The 16,466-nt window shown below is 44.2% G+C and overlaps 1 protein-coding gene across 1 annotated transcript in view; it reads right to left on the bottom strand.

Annotated features, from left to right (window-relative positions):
- The window catches only part of VAV3 (vav guanine nucleotide exchange factor 3), a 270,926-nt gene that overhangs the window by 49,379 nt on the left and 205,081 nt on the right, over positions 1-16,466 (bottom strand). The window contains exon 20 of the mRNA XM_054564899.1: positions 228-364. Coding sequence (XP_054420874.1) covers positions 228-364 — 137 coding nt within the window. The remainder of the gene's footprint in view (positions 1-227; positions 365-16,466) is intronic.

Here is a 16,466-nt window from a genome sequence, read left to right as displayed (position 1 = left end):
AAAACAATGGTAATTATGATTCACAACACAGATACTAGTTTTCTCCAGTGCCCTAACACTCATTGCCGCCTTGACATTGGTAAATATAAGGAAGGCTAATAAAAAATATTTCTTCCCATGTCATGTAATATTTCTGAGGCTGAAAGCATGCAGTCGGTTTCTAAAGCCAAGGGCTTCGTTCTTCAAGTGGTGGCAGGTCATTCGGTAAGCCTACAAGACTGTCATACCTGCCAAAACAGACTGTGCGCATCTCCCCGCAGAAGTTCAACTGTGTCCCCCGCCTGGAGGTGCAACGGGGGCCCTTCATGAAGAGCAGGTGGTGGCATCCCAGCATAGTCCCTGATGACCTGCATCCTTGGTAAACCTGGAAAAAAACAATACGACTTTAAGAATGGAGACGAGAATGATGTGTGAAGTCCAAACGTGCTTTAAAAAAAAACAAAAACAAAAAACAAAAAAACAGCCATTATTAACATTAAAAAGTTTTGCTAGCCTCAGGTCCAAGTCAACATTTGAAGTAACTACAATGGAATGTGTTTCAACTTGCTCATAATTGGAGATGCTAATGCAATAAGACACACGTTCATCCCCCTGATCCCTCTCCCTTGCCATCCATCTATTTTTCGTTGAGAAAATATTTCTCTTTCAGCTGATGCCTGCTTCATAAAAAACACATCACGTATGGTTTAATGGAAAAGAATCAATTTTTTCATCAACTCTATCCTTTCTGCCTATTACTTTCCTCTTGGGCACTGCCTGATTTCATCACAGAGGCGGCGCACCCTTTGTGTGTGTGTATCGCGCTGCCCAGTCTAAGGCTCATATCTTAGGGTTATCTTTGTAATTCAAAAGCAAAACCGTGATGGATGGGCCAGAGCAACACTTAAGACATTTATAGGGAGAAATTCTTCAGGCTCCAATTCAGGCTTGCAAAACAGACCCAGGAAAGGGAACATGTCTAAGCCAATAGCATCAACAATACCTGAAATCCAGACGCACCCCTGGTCTTTGCATTCCTTTGAATGTGCAATGAAGGCCGTAGTGCAACATGTCATTTCTGAGAGTGGCAGCTTCAAATGCACCCAGGCCTAATTGCATTAATAATGCCCCAAACGGACCCCCTCACAGTCACCTTTTCATTTAGAGGTGAGGCCGCTCCCTCCTGCCAGAGCTTACTCATAAGCGTGATATCTGTGGCACATTCACAGACTGAAGTCAGGGCTAATGAGACTGCAAGACTTTTTATTCTAACGTTGGCCCACGGTAAAGGGGGAACTAGCAGAAGAGGCAGGATGAACGACATCGAGGTCTCAATGTTCAAGTTACCTAGAGAAGACCCAGTATCTTCATGAAATGTTCTGGCAAACAGTATAATGGAGTCCTCCCAAATCCCTTCTCTGACATATTCTTATCCATCCAATCAATGGGAGGCAGAAGGGAAGAAAAACATGGCGCCCTTCACCCCAGTGTGGCTGCTGCAGCTGCGGGCACATGTTCGAGTTGCCACATGTCCTCCTGGCTTGCGTCCTCGCGCCCCAGGAGCTGGGGAGGGGTGACTTCAACCCCACGTCTTTCTTGGAGCGCTTCCCTACCAGATGTTCTGAGGTGGCTCCCTTACACAAACAGAAGGCTTTGTTGTCTTTCCCAAAAACAACACTCGACGGCTCTTCTCAGTGGAGTGTTTATCCAACCTACACGCTATAAAAGCCTCGGTAGAGAAAGAGCTGACTTCTCAATTTCCATTAGGCTGCTATTGTTCATTTAACATGAAACCCCATCACTTTGTAAATTCTATAAACATCTGATCGCTGGGTCGTAGGCCTGAAACTAACAGAATATTGTATGGCAACTGTAATTGAAAAAATGTTTTAAATACTTTAAAAATGAATATATAAATTAATAATATTCTCCTACTTATGACCCTTCCTATTGCACGCAGAATGAACTCTGAACTCCTGGCCACAGTCTACAACAAACCACGTATTTTCTGGCCCCCAGAGCTCTCCAATCTCACACTTGCTACTGTTTTCCATCATTCTGACCTTTTTGTAGTTGCTTCAACTCTCTGAGCAAGTGGATCGAACTATGTCATGAGCCTTAACTTGTAATTTATCTATTATTTGTTAACTTGTCATCTATCTCCTCGCCTCTCTTTTTCTATATATTTGCATTGCCTAAATTTGTATGTTAAACATTTATTATTTTCATCATCAAATTTAGCTTCTGATAATAAAAATATTCAGATTTTCTTGGACAACTACCACTTCCTCATTAGTTCTGACTTACTTTTTATCCATTTGTGTCTACTTGTGCTTTTACCTATAACTATCAACATGCTCCATGCAACTGAAATTTTGCAGGAAATAAAATTCCTTCTAATGAGCAAAATTGCTACTATATTTCTTAAAAGAATGCCTCTCTTAATAATTTATACTCATCCTGAGTATCCTTTAAATCAGGTGACATGCATCACTGATGGAAAAAGAGTCCTTTTTCATTCCATACAGCCCGTTGCTGAATCAGCGTAAAACTCCAAGTTCCAACGAGAAAGCAGCTCATCCTTTCCAACATTGCTCTGCTCTGGTCTCGCCCCTTTACCCCTCTCTCTTGCCACTATTTTCTTTTCTCTTGACCTGCCTCCTTCCTGCGATACACTTGCTCCAGAGCTGAAGGCCTCTCTCATCACGTTCCCCAGAGACTCCACCGCGTGCAGACCTGGTCTATTGATCTGCGCATGGGAGGACAAGCAGCGCTATTGGATTCCTGGCGGCAAAGCCGCAGAGGACGCCAATGGCTCGGCCGTCATTCTGCTGTGCTGATTTTTGGGGGAGGCCAGGGGGCCCTTAGGTCAGAGACCAAAGATCAACACATCTGAAAAAAATGCATATAAATGGAACAATCTCTCTACCTTTCTTACGAACATTCCTCTGTAATAAACTTTCTGAAACAGGGAAAAAGGAAACTAGAAGAGCCATCTCCTCTTTATAAAATGGCACTACGCAGAAGTTATTGATCTGGAAGGACTTCCAACCTGCTGTCTTTGTAACTGCGATGAGCCCGCTTTCAAAGCCTGAGGACCCGCAGCCGTCATTGTATCTTGCAGGGAACTTTGAGGTTCAGCCTCTACCCTATCACTTACCTAGATTATTTTTTCCTCCTCAACCTTTTTCCGAAATAAAAAAGTAATTCATGTCAGACCATTTAGATACAATCTCATGGATTCGATGTGAACGGACTGAGCATATAAATTTAGCACTCTGAAATCAAGTGAGTGAATAGTTGTCACTCAAACCCAGCAATATGTATCCCTCTTTAAGGTGGTAAAATGTTTATTTTCCTTCCTTCGCTGGCGCCAACAACCAACAACCAACATATCTACATAAGAATATACAGAAACTGAAAACACTGCGGACATTGCCGCTTAACACTGTAGCAAGAGAAACACACTGAGTTGTGTATACTTTTGAAATCACACTGTTCTGGCAGTAGAAACCCCCTACACTAGCACGGAATAGTAACTCTATCAAAGAAGCTTCTTCAGGTAATTAAGTTAAACATTTTATTTCCATATAAAACAACTAAAGTCCAGTTGCATATAGCCAACTAAAATATTTTAAAAAGTGTTCTTTCTAATAGCAACCTGTTACCCAGTGAGAGTGGAATCTGGGATTGACAAAGAAAAATAAGGGAAGATTATGGAAAGGCCAGGCATGATTGTTGGTGATTTTAAAACTTAATGAATAAATCCCTACTTTTTCCCATGGAAGCTGGGAAAGAATCAGACTCAAAATTTTCCAGTAGGAAATGATAGTTTTATAAATAACAATAGACCTTTCAAATTACTAAATGAAGTTCAGAGATTTGTTTCAAAATCTCCATATAACCCTAGAATTATCATTCTAAGTGTATATATTCTTCCTTCTTCCTATAAATTAATTGGGAATACTAAAAGAAAAATTAAGGCATTAGCCTATAAAGCTTGTGTCCTCTACAATTATTCAATTTAAAATATTTGAAATGGATGCAGAATATTGACATGAGGAGTAGTAATGTTTTGTTTGTTTCCCCTTCAAAAAAAAACATTGATTTTTTTCTCCATCCCCTATCAATTCCAAAATGATTACCACTCCTCCTAGTCTTTTTTTTTTTTTTTTTTTTTTTTTTGGTCTGTGCTTACTTCCTTAAGGTTAGCTTTATTCTCTCCCCAAATTTTTAGCTTCCTATCTTTTTTCTCCTACATAAAGAGCTTCTTTCATCAACCTTAAATACCAAAATTATGCTATGGTTTCAACTTGTTCAAATTTAGTATGAGAAGCTATTTAAATGGTTAGACATACAGTTGCTTCTAATTATCTGAAAAATCATAAAAATGAAATGGAACCTACATCCCAAGGGTATTATAAAAAATATACAAGTGGTAATTATTGAAATGTAAACTGCTGACTACAAAGAAAATGACAAAATGTTAAAAGAGGAAGAAATTGTGCCAAAAGTCATGAATCATCTGGAAGGCGGTTCCACTGGTAAAAACAGGACTCTGCCTAGAAAAGACAAACTGAACTTGAACTTCGTTCTGCCTCACTTCTCCAAATACCAGTGACACTGAACTCACCGTTCACGTGCAGTTATGCTTTACAAAAACACCTGCATATGGCACATCCTATAGCAACACTAATACAGCACTTAATTCTAAAACCACAGGCTGATTTCTCCCTGCCTGGACACACCATGAAAAATGGCAGACTGTAACCTGTTCCCAAGTTCCTGGACAGACTCTGATGGTTCCGTGTATGTGTTTCTGGCTCCTCCGGGACCAGGAACAAAAACTCCTCTTTGCTTGCTGAGGGCCACCCCTTCACAGCACGGGGACATGTACAGGCTTCCATCACAGAAAGAGGCTGCTGTGGACTGGTTCCGAAGTCCAAAACGGTGACCACAGGTGGTTTAACCTGCTGTGTGCCAAAACCATTCTTTCAATATGCGTGTCCTGAGTATCTGATATTAATGAGACCACGGCATGAAGGTCTGATTGAGGTTAAGTATGGCAGGAGGCAGGCATACTTCTCGCAGAAAAGAACATTTCACGTAAATCCATACTGGGCACTGGCTGTGCGGGGCAACGTTAATTAGTATCTCTCTGTTCAATAAACTCAATAAACATTTGCTGAGGCCCTAACTTCCATCAGCTGGGAGCTATAACTTTTCTGAAAAACCTAGTTACAGAATTTTCTTTCAAGTTCCAACAACAGCAAGGATATCCAATTCAGCAAAGTTCTTTTTATTTTTTCTGTAAAATTTTGTTTACATTTCTACCGGAAAAAAAAAAATCCATTACAGAAAAAAAAAATCACAAAATCAATTTTTTTTTATTTTTCTTTAGAGCAAAGACTGTCTAAACCACTCATCTTTGTTTTATTCATCCAAAGCACAGTGTTCAGATGTGGTAAAAATTTGGTAAAAAAAAAAAACAAAAAAGAACAGTGATTTAATTTTCAAGAGAAAGTTTTACAAGTTGAGTGTCAATTTTAGGACAAAAGTATGTGATAAAACCAAATTAATATTTCTTTTTTCTATTATCTTCAACAGTTTAACAATTGATATTTGTTCCTAAATTCCCTTTGATTTAACCAGTAAGAAATCTAAGTTGTGGCAGTAACGTCTGCATTTCAGTGATCGAGTTTAATTCAAACAACCACATCCGAGAGGGCATGGTAAACAGAAAGTTAAAATGCACCCGGGGTGTCCGCCTGAGCAACTGCCATGGTACAGCGCTCCTCCATTCTGAGATTCTCTAGGGGCTGGTTCATCAAACAATAAAGCCACAAGCTCCTTCTCTAGTGAACTGTTTAGATCAAGCGTTCCATTGCCTTCCAAATTGGTTTTTTTTTCCCACTTTGTCTACCCACTAAAAAGATCCTTACAGATTATACCTGTTTCTGTCAAATTTCACCAAGACCAAGTAGATTGATTTTGCACAAAACTGAGAAAATAAGTTTGAAAATGTTTAGAAACGTTATTCTCCAATGAAGAGAATACTTTGGAGTCTACGGATATTTAAAACATACTCATCCACAGGTGGGGCTGGTTCCTGGACTCCTTGCTCGTGATTCGTTTAGTCCTGAGATAGGAGAGGCAGTAGGGGCACAGCAATGAATAAGAGACCAGGTCCCTTCTCCTAAAGAGCTTGGCATCTAGGAGGCACAGAGGACCACACGCAGCCTTGGTGTGACAGCGATAGTCACGTCGCTGTGAAAGGGCTCGGCAGAAGCGCCTAACCTGCGGAGCTCAGAGATTTCCAGGGAAGTAGACTCAAAAGTGAGATAGGCGCCAGCCAGACACAGCGAGGGCAGCTAAGCCCCCACATCTAAAGAAGCACAAATCTCTGGGCTTGAATGACTTCCTTCGGCCGGATTCTGCCAGACGGGTCAGGCAGGTCGATACAGACACTGGCAACAGAGCGGCTCAAGCGCTGGGCCGTAACACCCGGTTGATCGGGCAAGTCGGTGCACCCGGGAGGGAGGCGATGACTAGCAGAGGGGTCGAGGGCCGGGGGGCTCTAAGCCCGGGGAGAGGGGATGAGGTGTTTGAATGTAATGCTGTAGAAATGGAACAACTCTGGGCGATGACCGGGCCCAAGGCGTGGCCTGTGGAGACGTGAAATGAAGGCAGAGCCAGAGGTCGCTGGAGGTGAAAAGGTCAATGCCAGGTGAAATGCAGAGGCCTGGGTTCCTCAAATGGATTTCCTAAGTTTACTTGAAGGTTCTTTAAGGAAATACTACTTGGAAGAGTTCTGAATGACCTTACAAAAGGCGTGTCCTGCGTTTGTCAGGAATGCTATGAGAAACACAGAACAGATGGAACTTTTGGTGACTGTAAGTTAGCAACCACGAATTGCATGCACTGCAACGGTGCTGTTGCTACTTTGAACTTCATTTAAATCCTCGCTGGATTACGCCTGGATTTGTTGACTAAGATGCAGTGAATGACAGCAGGAAGTACTGAACTGGTAATGGATGGGAGTTCCAGTCACATGGCAGGCGCCCCCGCTCGGCGCAGGCTGGCTGCTCTGTCCCTCCTCCTCCACCTACTGCACTGTCCCTCAGTGTGGCTCTTGGCGGCAGTCCCCCGAGACCGGGGCCTCAGGAAATGTAACTCCTGCACACAGGCCTAAGCTCCCGCCTCAGCGCATTTTTCAGGGAAGATGATCATTTCTACTTCTTGAATGTTTAAAGTAAGACTTCCGCTTATGAAACAAAACCGTCTAACAAAGGTTAGGTCAATATGGGATAAAGGTGACATTTATGAGCAAATCCCACATCTATAAAGTCATGTCCTAGAAAGAGGAATCTTTTTTCCCCCAAGCAGAATTTCAAATTTCATAGCCTATGTTTTCCTTCCCTCGCCGGCGATCACAGGTAATAATGAGTGTTATGGGAGACGGCAGCTGGGAGCGAACTGTTAGACACGGGGACTTAATCCTGCTTGACATTTTCGTTCTGAGACTTGCCTCTGGGTGTATATCCTCTTAGACACCGAACGGGTTCCTATAACCTTGAACATATTACTTTTGATCTTAGCGTGACGCTGTTCCTGAGACCAACTGAGATTCCACACAGGGACAACAGGCGAGCCAAGGCGAAGATCCCAACAAAATATGTTCCATGATTCACGGAACACACTTGCAACGAAAGCTGTATTAACTGTAAACATGAAATAGCACGGAAAATTAAAACATCATTTTCAGACACGTTTTGTGGGGATAGCTTCAGGGGTTTTGATGGTACCATTGAAAATGTATGCCCAGCAACTTAAATATTCAATCAGTTTATTAGTACAGTCACACGAGAGAAATGAGCCAGCCAGAGAAAGACCAGTACCATATGCTCTCACTTCTATGTGAAATCTAATGAACGAAATAAACTGATGAGAAAAATAGAATCAGAGGCACAGAAACATGAAACAAACTGGAAGCTGTGGGGGTGGGGGGGGGCGGCTGGGTGAAAGGAGGGGAAGGGCTTAATCAAAGACCATACGCGCGTGACCCATGGCCACGGACAACAGCGTGGGGACTGCCCGAGGGAGCGGGGTGGGGGCTGGGTGGAGCGGGGCAAAGGGAGAAAAACTGGGCCTGTAATAGCCTAGACAATAAAATATAATTTAAATTTTTTTTAAAAAGTATGTCCGGCAACTTAAATGCTCAGTTTACACACCAGAGAAATGGTGAATTGCCATTAGCACAACCAAACAGCAGAAATATCACGCAGTTTAGGTCCTAGTTTTTATTTTGATGTAGGATTTATATGAGGATCTGAGCATTTCATCAAATGTCATTTTGCCTCAACTTCCCTACTGGGCACACTACAGCAACGTTTTGTTTTGTTTTTTAATGAAAAACACTCCCATTCAAATAAATGGCTCCATAACTAACATGAAAGGTAGAACATACCATTCATTATAAAACACATAGCCAGAGCGTACAAGGTTTGATCTGCTACTTCAGAGCTATACATAGGAAATGGGATGAGATAAATTCATCAGCAGAATTCCCTTTTGTAAATAAATAAATGGCTGCGATGTTCCTGTCAAAAGTGGGAGCCACTTACACTTGTAAGTGCCCTGCAGACCTCAGCCCATTTCCCTCCACAAGGACCCCGCCGGGACCCGGAAGTGGCCTTACTGCAGAACTCGGGACTACGATGACGCGGCCGTGCTTTTTATGAAGACGTGTGCTAATATTTTTATGCAAATATAACTATATAAGTATATAGGTACTAAAATATCTTCTATTTTTACATTACATTCTTGCAACCTATAGAAATGAATCCCAGCTTAGCCATATTTTCTAAGGAAATACTTACTAAGCAGCTACTATATACCAGCTACTAAGTTAGGTCTTAGGGGTCTGCTTCCTGCGGAAGGTTTCTTTTCACACACGAGCTGAGACCTACAGAGTTTTCTGTAACATCTGTTGATGAGGCAGCGAAGTCTCCCACGAGAAGCAGGGAGGGGTGGCTGTACCAGACCGTTCCCCTGGCCCATCCTCACCATCTTAATTGACAAATAGCCAGAGCACTACAGTTAAAAGGGCAAACTTTTGTACTTTTCTTTCTCCCACCTCTATGCAGAAGAAAGCTCCTAAAATGCTGACATAGATGAGGAAAAATGAAATTCTGCAACAATTAAGATGATTTGGCACCCAAAAAGTATTCCTGTGGACGACTGGACTCGTCTTAAATGCACTGACTTCTTTCTCCCTTCACGTTTTCTCTCTCCAAGTTTATTCTTAGTTTGGGGCTATAGCATGTGAGACTCTGCAATACTTAGAAAGGTGGACGGATTCTTTGGCTTGCAGACCTTGTCCACACGGCTACTATTTTTTGAATAACAGCACTGACAGTGAAGTCCACTTTCAAGGTGCTAAACGTGACAAGTTCTTTTTCGCTGGGCTGTGTTGTGTAACTGTTATTTTCCTGTTCATTATCACAAGTGAGTGGGGAGGCATTTGGAAGATTTCGCTCCCTTGGCTTTGAAACGAGGTAAGTAGAAAATTAACTAACTAATGCGCCAGTTTTTCTAGACATCCATGCATCTCTTCACAGAAAGACAGAAATGCACAGTGACCAGTGGCCTTACGCGTCCCTCTCTAATGCCCCAAAACTCACCGCACATCCATTTCTGCCCTTGAGGAGACACATCCTTCCCTGTGGGAGCAAAGTGAAGGACACCCTAGGAAGCCATTTATTGGTTGGTATTTTGGCTTTTAGCTCTAGTTTCTTCATCTTTTTCTATGGCATCCAAGTATCCCTGAATTTATTAATTAAAAAAAAATCTTCCAAATGCTTTTTGTGCTTAGAATGGAAGTGATAAACAACACAGGTATGTTCCTGCCCTCACAAAACTTGAAATCTAACAGAGAAGGAGGAGATGATACAGGCAACTATTACAAAGCATTATGGGCTTAACAGTTCAAAAGTTGCAAATACTGTGGAAGTGAAGGGCAGGAGGAGAGCGCCTCACCGAGGGCCTGCGGGGCGCACCCACCAGGGGACAGGGCCCTGTTGTTACGAGGTGAGCCTGCCAGCACAACTCTGTTTTGTGCAACGATGGGGGTGAGACATTTTTCCTATAAGAAATAGGACTTTAAAAAGAGCTCTCATTAAAATTATAAAAATTGATGAAATTTTAAATAGCAATGAAAAAATCATTCACGACGTGCAATTAGGATTATCTTTTAAACATTCATCCCAGTACAGTTTATGATATGAAAAAAACTGGAAACAATCTAAACGAATAGCAATTGGGAATTGGTTAAATTAAATCTAGGGTACCTCCTTGTAATTGCGGAGCAAGTTGAAATTTAAAGATAATGTTATAGAAGATGGCTTAACAATACAGGATCATATGCAAATGTGTTGTCAAGGGGGAGAAAAGCAGGTTACCAAACAGCAATATCTCCAATGGGACCACATTTCTGTTCACAGAACAGGGAGTGAAGCACAGAGAAACCTCAGTGAAGACACATGCCACGGTGTTAATAGGAGCTTTATTAGGTTTGCAAAATTATAAGAACTAGCTGCTTATCTAAATTTTATATTGTTAACACCTGGTTCTGTTATATTTTTTTTAAAGTATTTTTGTTCTTGTTGTTAAACCACGTCCTTCAGTGACACCCGGCTGTCTGTAAAATGCAGTCCAAAACCCCAGGCCCCGACCCTAAGCACACGCAGGAGCACCCAGGCGTCTCCGACCGTGACATCCCCATCGCCTGCCACCAGGGCTGCCCCTCATCACACCGCACCTGCGTGTGACTTAGCAGGAGCACCCCTGCGGGTGGGCGGACTTGGCAGGCAGCGGCACATTTGTGCAAGAAAAGGCTCTGTCTCCTCCCTCTGGGAGGACCCTCAGCCAGCCAGCCCTGGGGAGAGGGCTGGTGGGCGCCCCCTTCCCGGGGCACCTCTGGGGAGTGCACGCAGCTGAGCTGACCATGAACTTCCACAAGGCAAGCACATCTCCTCTTTGCTCCCCTGTGTTTCCACAACCTTCCGAATCACTATTACAGAAATGACAGCACTGAGCCCTGGCTGGTGTGGCTCTGTGGTCTGAGCACTGGCCTGCAAACCAAAGGGTCGCTGGTTCGATTCCCAGTCAGGGCACAGGCCTGGGTTGCAAGCCAGATTCCCAGCAGGGGGCGCATGAGAGGCAACCACACGTTGATGTTTCTCCCCCTCTCTTTCTCCCTCCTTTCCCCTATGTCTAAAAATAAATAAAATCTTTAAAAAAAAATGATGGCACCAAACATAAGTTGTAGGCTCCTGTTTTGTTTCCTCCACCCCGTCACAAAGCCAGGGACCACGAATTACTCAAAAGTTACTGTCAAAGTTACCAGGATGTCTGGTGCCCAGCAGTGTCTCTATAAGGGCCTGTTGAATGAATGAAAGACTGTGTGAATGTTCACCATCGAAGAATAAAGTTTAAAAAATAATTTTGAAAATATTTTTTCAAAATGTATTTCTAGGCTAATTGTGCTTATACAAAGAGAACGGCGTAATCGGGCTATTTGTCACATATATATATCACCAAATTCTGCCTTTCAGCCGCGGCGTGGCTTCAGGCTGCAAGGCCTCAAAACAAAGATGCTGACAACTGCAGCTCTCGTCTCTATCTGACATACTCTTGGACTCAGGAAAATAAGCAATTTCTCCAGCTGTATCTGCCAAGGAAAATAAAGTCAGCACTCCAGATTGCTTGGGAGAAGTATTTTTCTCTCCTAAATGAACAATAATTGTTTAGATTTTCAAGTCATTATGCGCCTACAAGGAAAGAATTAAACAGCTCGGAAAGCAAATGAAATTTAAATTCATAACCTGACTAACTGCTCACAGGACATAGCCCCGAAATTTTAAAACCAGAGCCCTGTATTTAAAGTGATTGTGTCATTTAAAAAAAAAAAATGAGCTGCTTTGCTTTTATCAACACTGAGTCCACTTTGCAAAATGAGACTGCCCTTGAATTAGCGTTCCCACACGTCAGCGAGGCCCACGCCGCTGGCCCCCCTCCTGCAACTAAAAGTATATTTGAAAAGTCGACAATTGTTTAAAGTAAAAGGTTATAGTTAAGGCTGAAAAATTAGAGTAGCTCAGAAAACATGCACGGAAAAATCCTTGCTCAATTTGTATCCTCTTCAATTTGGATTTTTCCCTTAAAGAAGTTCAATAGGGGAAGGAAAGGCCACGGTGCCTGAGCCAGAGAGAGGGGTCGCCGGGGCCTAAGTTATTGCTGGGCATCTCGGAGCCCAGAGGCGGCGGCCCCTCGGCGACCGATGGTTTCGGGGTCGAACAGTTATCTTTCCTATTTTATCAGAAGCACTGAGAGGTGGATGGATTTTACCCAAGGCCTCTGGTTTTCAAGTTTCCTATGTTCCGAATGCAGCCAGACTGACGGGGCCTACGATGAGGTTTCAGCAAGAACACTGACTACCCAGAGGACAGCTCCGGGCCACCCTGTGCCTTAGAGAACAGGGCTGATGGGGACACTCTCTCTGTGTGCCCAGGGGGTGGAAAAAGACATGGTGGCATGTGAGGAATGGGCCAGGAAGTGAAGCTAAGTCTGCAACTCTGCCCAGCTCCTTGCTCCAAGCCTGGCGCAAAGGGCACATTCAGACTGGAGCAGGCGCAGCCCGAGAGCAGGCGCAGCCCGAGAGCAGGCGCAGCCCGAGAGCGGGCATCCCCGCCGAGTGAGGCTCCCGCGGCTCACAGGGCCCCCCCGGCTGCACAGGCTGGCTGTGCCTTCCCAAAGCTTCCCTCCATTTTCCAGGTATTGCTCTTTAGAAACCTATCATGTTTTATACATGCTGGGAACCCAAGTTTTAAAGATCTCTGTGGTAGCCGCTGCATAAGCCGTTGGTTGAACCAAGGAATGCATTTATCATGGGCTCTGTGTTCCTGTAGATCATCCGGTTGGTGGGATTCGTTGGAACCCCTGGGGAGGCGGTCATCACCCAACGCCAAGTTCATCCAATGGCTTCCAATACACTTTCCATGGGTGAATATGCAAATGGTACTTTGATATACTTTTACATTGTTGAACAGTATTGTGTAAATTTGGGTTATAAAAAACTTTAATGATAAAAACGTGGAGAAAAGCATTGCTCTAAATCAAGTATTTCTGACAGAAAAAAAGAATCACCTTTAACAAAATAAATGTGTATAAAATTCCATTGGAAGGACTTTGAAAACATCTCTAGGTCTTCTCTATCCCCTATAAGCTTAAACTTTCTCTAGGTTTTTGAACTCTAGGTAGATTTGGATTGAAAAAAAATAGTAAAAAAAAAAAAAAAAGAAACCCGTGACTGTATAAACTCTTTCACCAAACATACTAAAGTTAGAAGAAGGTGACTGACAGAATTACACACAATATGACTCAAGGTATTTGCTCAAAAAAGTGTCTCCAAAAAATTGTTTCAGAAAAATTCCAATCTGCAAAATGGAGAGTGTGCTAGTAGTTTACCTCTGCTGAAAATCTGATAACCTCGCCTTTTCATACCAGCAAATTCCTCTCTATAATTCCAGCAAACAGCATTGCAGGGATGTTCTGCATCAGCTGTTATGGGTCCTGAATGAATCTCCTATTGTTTCGGTTTAGCTCTGAGTGGTTGATATTAGAGACAAATGATTTTCACTGGAAGACTCTTGCAAAACTTATCAGAATATCACTTTATAAACATGTCTGGGTTCTATATTGCTGTGGGTTTAGAACCTCTTAGTCATTGTTCTTCTGGTCAGAAAAAAAATTAACAAAGCTGGTGCAGACTCACCAATACTTAAACATAATGCTTTTGATTGTTCGTAAAGGATGGGGCAAAAGTAGGTTTACGGTTATGAGTACATTCTTGTATGACTAATTATTGTATTATATTCCATAGGAAAAACTGTAAAGCTACTTTTGCCACACCCAGTATACACTTGTGAAAAGTAAGCATAAAAATAGAACTGCTAGCCTCAGTAACAAGCCATTTTCTTAATTTCCAAAGTAGAAAAAAGGCACACCTCAACTTTTCAAAGAAGTTAGAGCATTTACGAATCAGAAACCAGTGATCCCTTTTATAAAGTTGGGTTCACAATTCGGTTCAATGTTTACTGAACACCTACTATGTTCCAGATACTGTGGTATGAGTGTGAAAAAGATGACAGTCTAGCTATTAACCAGGGAGCTTGCAAACAGTTTTGGGAAGCACATGCATACCCAGATCATCGCAAGAAATGTAAAAAATATTCTGTCAGTGTCATCCTGAGGGAGGGGCCCACAGAGCACACAAGAGGTAGGAGAACGACTTGGCGGGCCCCTCGGAACCGCGCGGAGTCCGCTGCATCGTGGACAGAAGGACGGACAGGAGTCAGCCAGGTAAGGAAGTGCGGGAAGGCTGGTGTGGCCGGAAGCAAGGGCGTGAGCCGAGCTGCAGAGGCAGCCCGTGGGGAAAAGCAGCAGCTCTCAGCGACTGCAGGCGGGAGAGCAGCAGGGATAAGCTCAGAAGGAACCAAGACTGGGATCCTTAATACACATTTAACAGACTGGTCTGAGGATGGCGGTGAGTGTAAGTCAGGGGCGGCAGTGGGAATGTTCTCCTTTAGGTAAATCATTCTTCTGAAAGGGCGGAGGAGGCAAGGAAGGAAGTTAGGGTTAGAGGCTAGAAGAGCCGTTAAGCATCTATGACAGTAGTCAATAAATTGAATAATAATTTACTAAACACCCTGGTGGAGGGTGGCGAGGGAAGGTTATGGGGGAAGTGGAGGGGCTGGGAGTGGTCCGCACCAGCCCAGGTAATAAGGGGTGTATTGTCTGAGAAAAAATTTAAAACAATAATAAAACCGTCTAAAAGTCAGTTTGACTTTTCTTATCACCCCGGGCCAGGAACTGTAAGCAATGTCAGTGATAAAACAGTCCCCACATCCGTCCTTCTGGGGACCACGCCCACCACTCCATCCCGCTGGGGCACGCAGGTGGGCGAGGGTCCGGCAGGAAAACCACCTGGGGGTCACAAAAATCGAGACCAGGCGGTGGCCCTGGAGTTACCTGCCCGTCCAGCAGGAAAGGCAGAGCACACAGCTCTGTCACAGCTCACAGCATACTTGCCACACGTCTGTCCTTCGCCAGTCGTGCCACGAAACCCAAGGACAGCCCGACTGGCCTCACACCCCCTGACCTCATGTGGTCACCCTGCTTGGGATGGGGCCAGGGCCATCCCCCTGACCTGAGGGTGGGGGTGAGCCCTCTCTGTCAACACTGCTGTGCACACACTGCCTTCCTGCCCACTGAAAAGTCACTGGCGAAAAGGCTGGGGACACTGTCACCGACTCTGCTTTGTGCCCGCACTAGTGATGCCTAAATCAGGAAATGACAAAATAAGGCAATGGATATTTATATACTTTTTCATTGCTTTTCGAGAGAGAGGAAGGCAGAGAGAGAAACATTGATGAGAGAGAAGCGTCAATTGATTGCATCCCATAACATGCCCCGATTGGGGATCGAACCTGCAAACTTTCAGCCACAGGACGATTTCCAACCCGCCGAGCCACGCTGGCCAGCGTGAAACAAGGTAATGGATATTATCTGTCCGTGCAATTGTTCAAGGCAGGTGGTAGTGACTGTGAGGAGAGGAGGGTACCTTCCGGAATCAAAGTAGGGATGGGAAGGAGAGTGGTGGTGTTGTTGTTGGTGGTGTTGTTGTTGTTGTGCTGTTGTTTGAGAAAACTCCTGAGGTCACACGCACGGCGGTGGAGCAGTGGAATCCCTGAGCCCGGACACCTGCCCCGACTGTAAGAGCAGCTCAGTGGGTCCCCGTGGCTGACTTCCCACTCGATCGTCCACTTCTGCAGCACAGTTGTTTACTGAGACATTCATTTTGTGTGTCCCCACCCGCTGTGTTTTCCTGGCCTCTCTCTTACAAGCAGGTAGCTAAGGTCTTAATTTCCTTGCTTTAAGGAGCACTGCAGGGTAGAGAACAAAGGCTTTTAGAACTCGCCAGTTCTCCCTGCCCTCTGTACAACCTGAACGGCTGAAGAGATGAAGCTAAGTGCGTCCCCGAGGGGAGGGAAGAGAAGAGTCAGCCTTTGGCCAAACCAACTGAGGATGGAGGAGGTTGCCCAGAGGGACAAGCGGGCAGAGGGGTATGGCTCGGGGACCCCAGGAACGGCGCAGCGCTCCGAGGCTTCGGTGGGGAGGCGGCGGAGCAAGGCGGGGCTCTGGGCCCCAGACACCACCCTGACCGGACACTGCCCTGCTCCTGCAAGTCAGGGACAGAGGGTCGTCAAACCCCAAGGTGGGGATAAAAGACGAGGTGGGAATTAAGCTGATTTTAAGAAAACATTTTAAATGGCTTTCTTTCTTTCCCTCCTAAACGCATGGACTGAAATTTCCACCAGCTGCCTCCTGCTGCGTAAGTCACGTAAGGGACACCCCGTACAGAGCCC

The sequence above is a fragment of the Pteronotus mesoamericanus genome, unplaced genomic scaffold (assembly GCF_021234165.1).
Source record: "Pteronotus mesoamericanus isolate MK-2021 breed Mesoamerican mustached bat unplaced genomic scaffold, CSHL_Meso_final scaffold_99, whole genome shotgun sequence".
Taxonomy (NCBI): Eukaryota; Metazoa; Chordata; class Mammalia; order Chiroptera; family Mormoopidae; genus Pteronotus; species Pteronotus mesoamericanus.
Note: the sequence above shows the minus strand (reverse complement) of the source record. Positions and strands in the feature narration are given on the sequence as shown.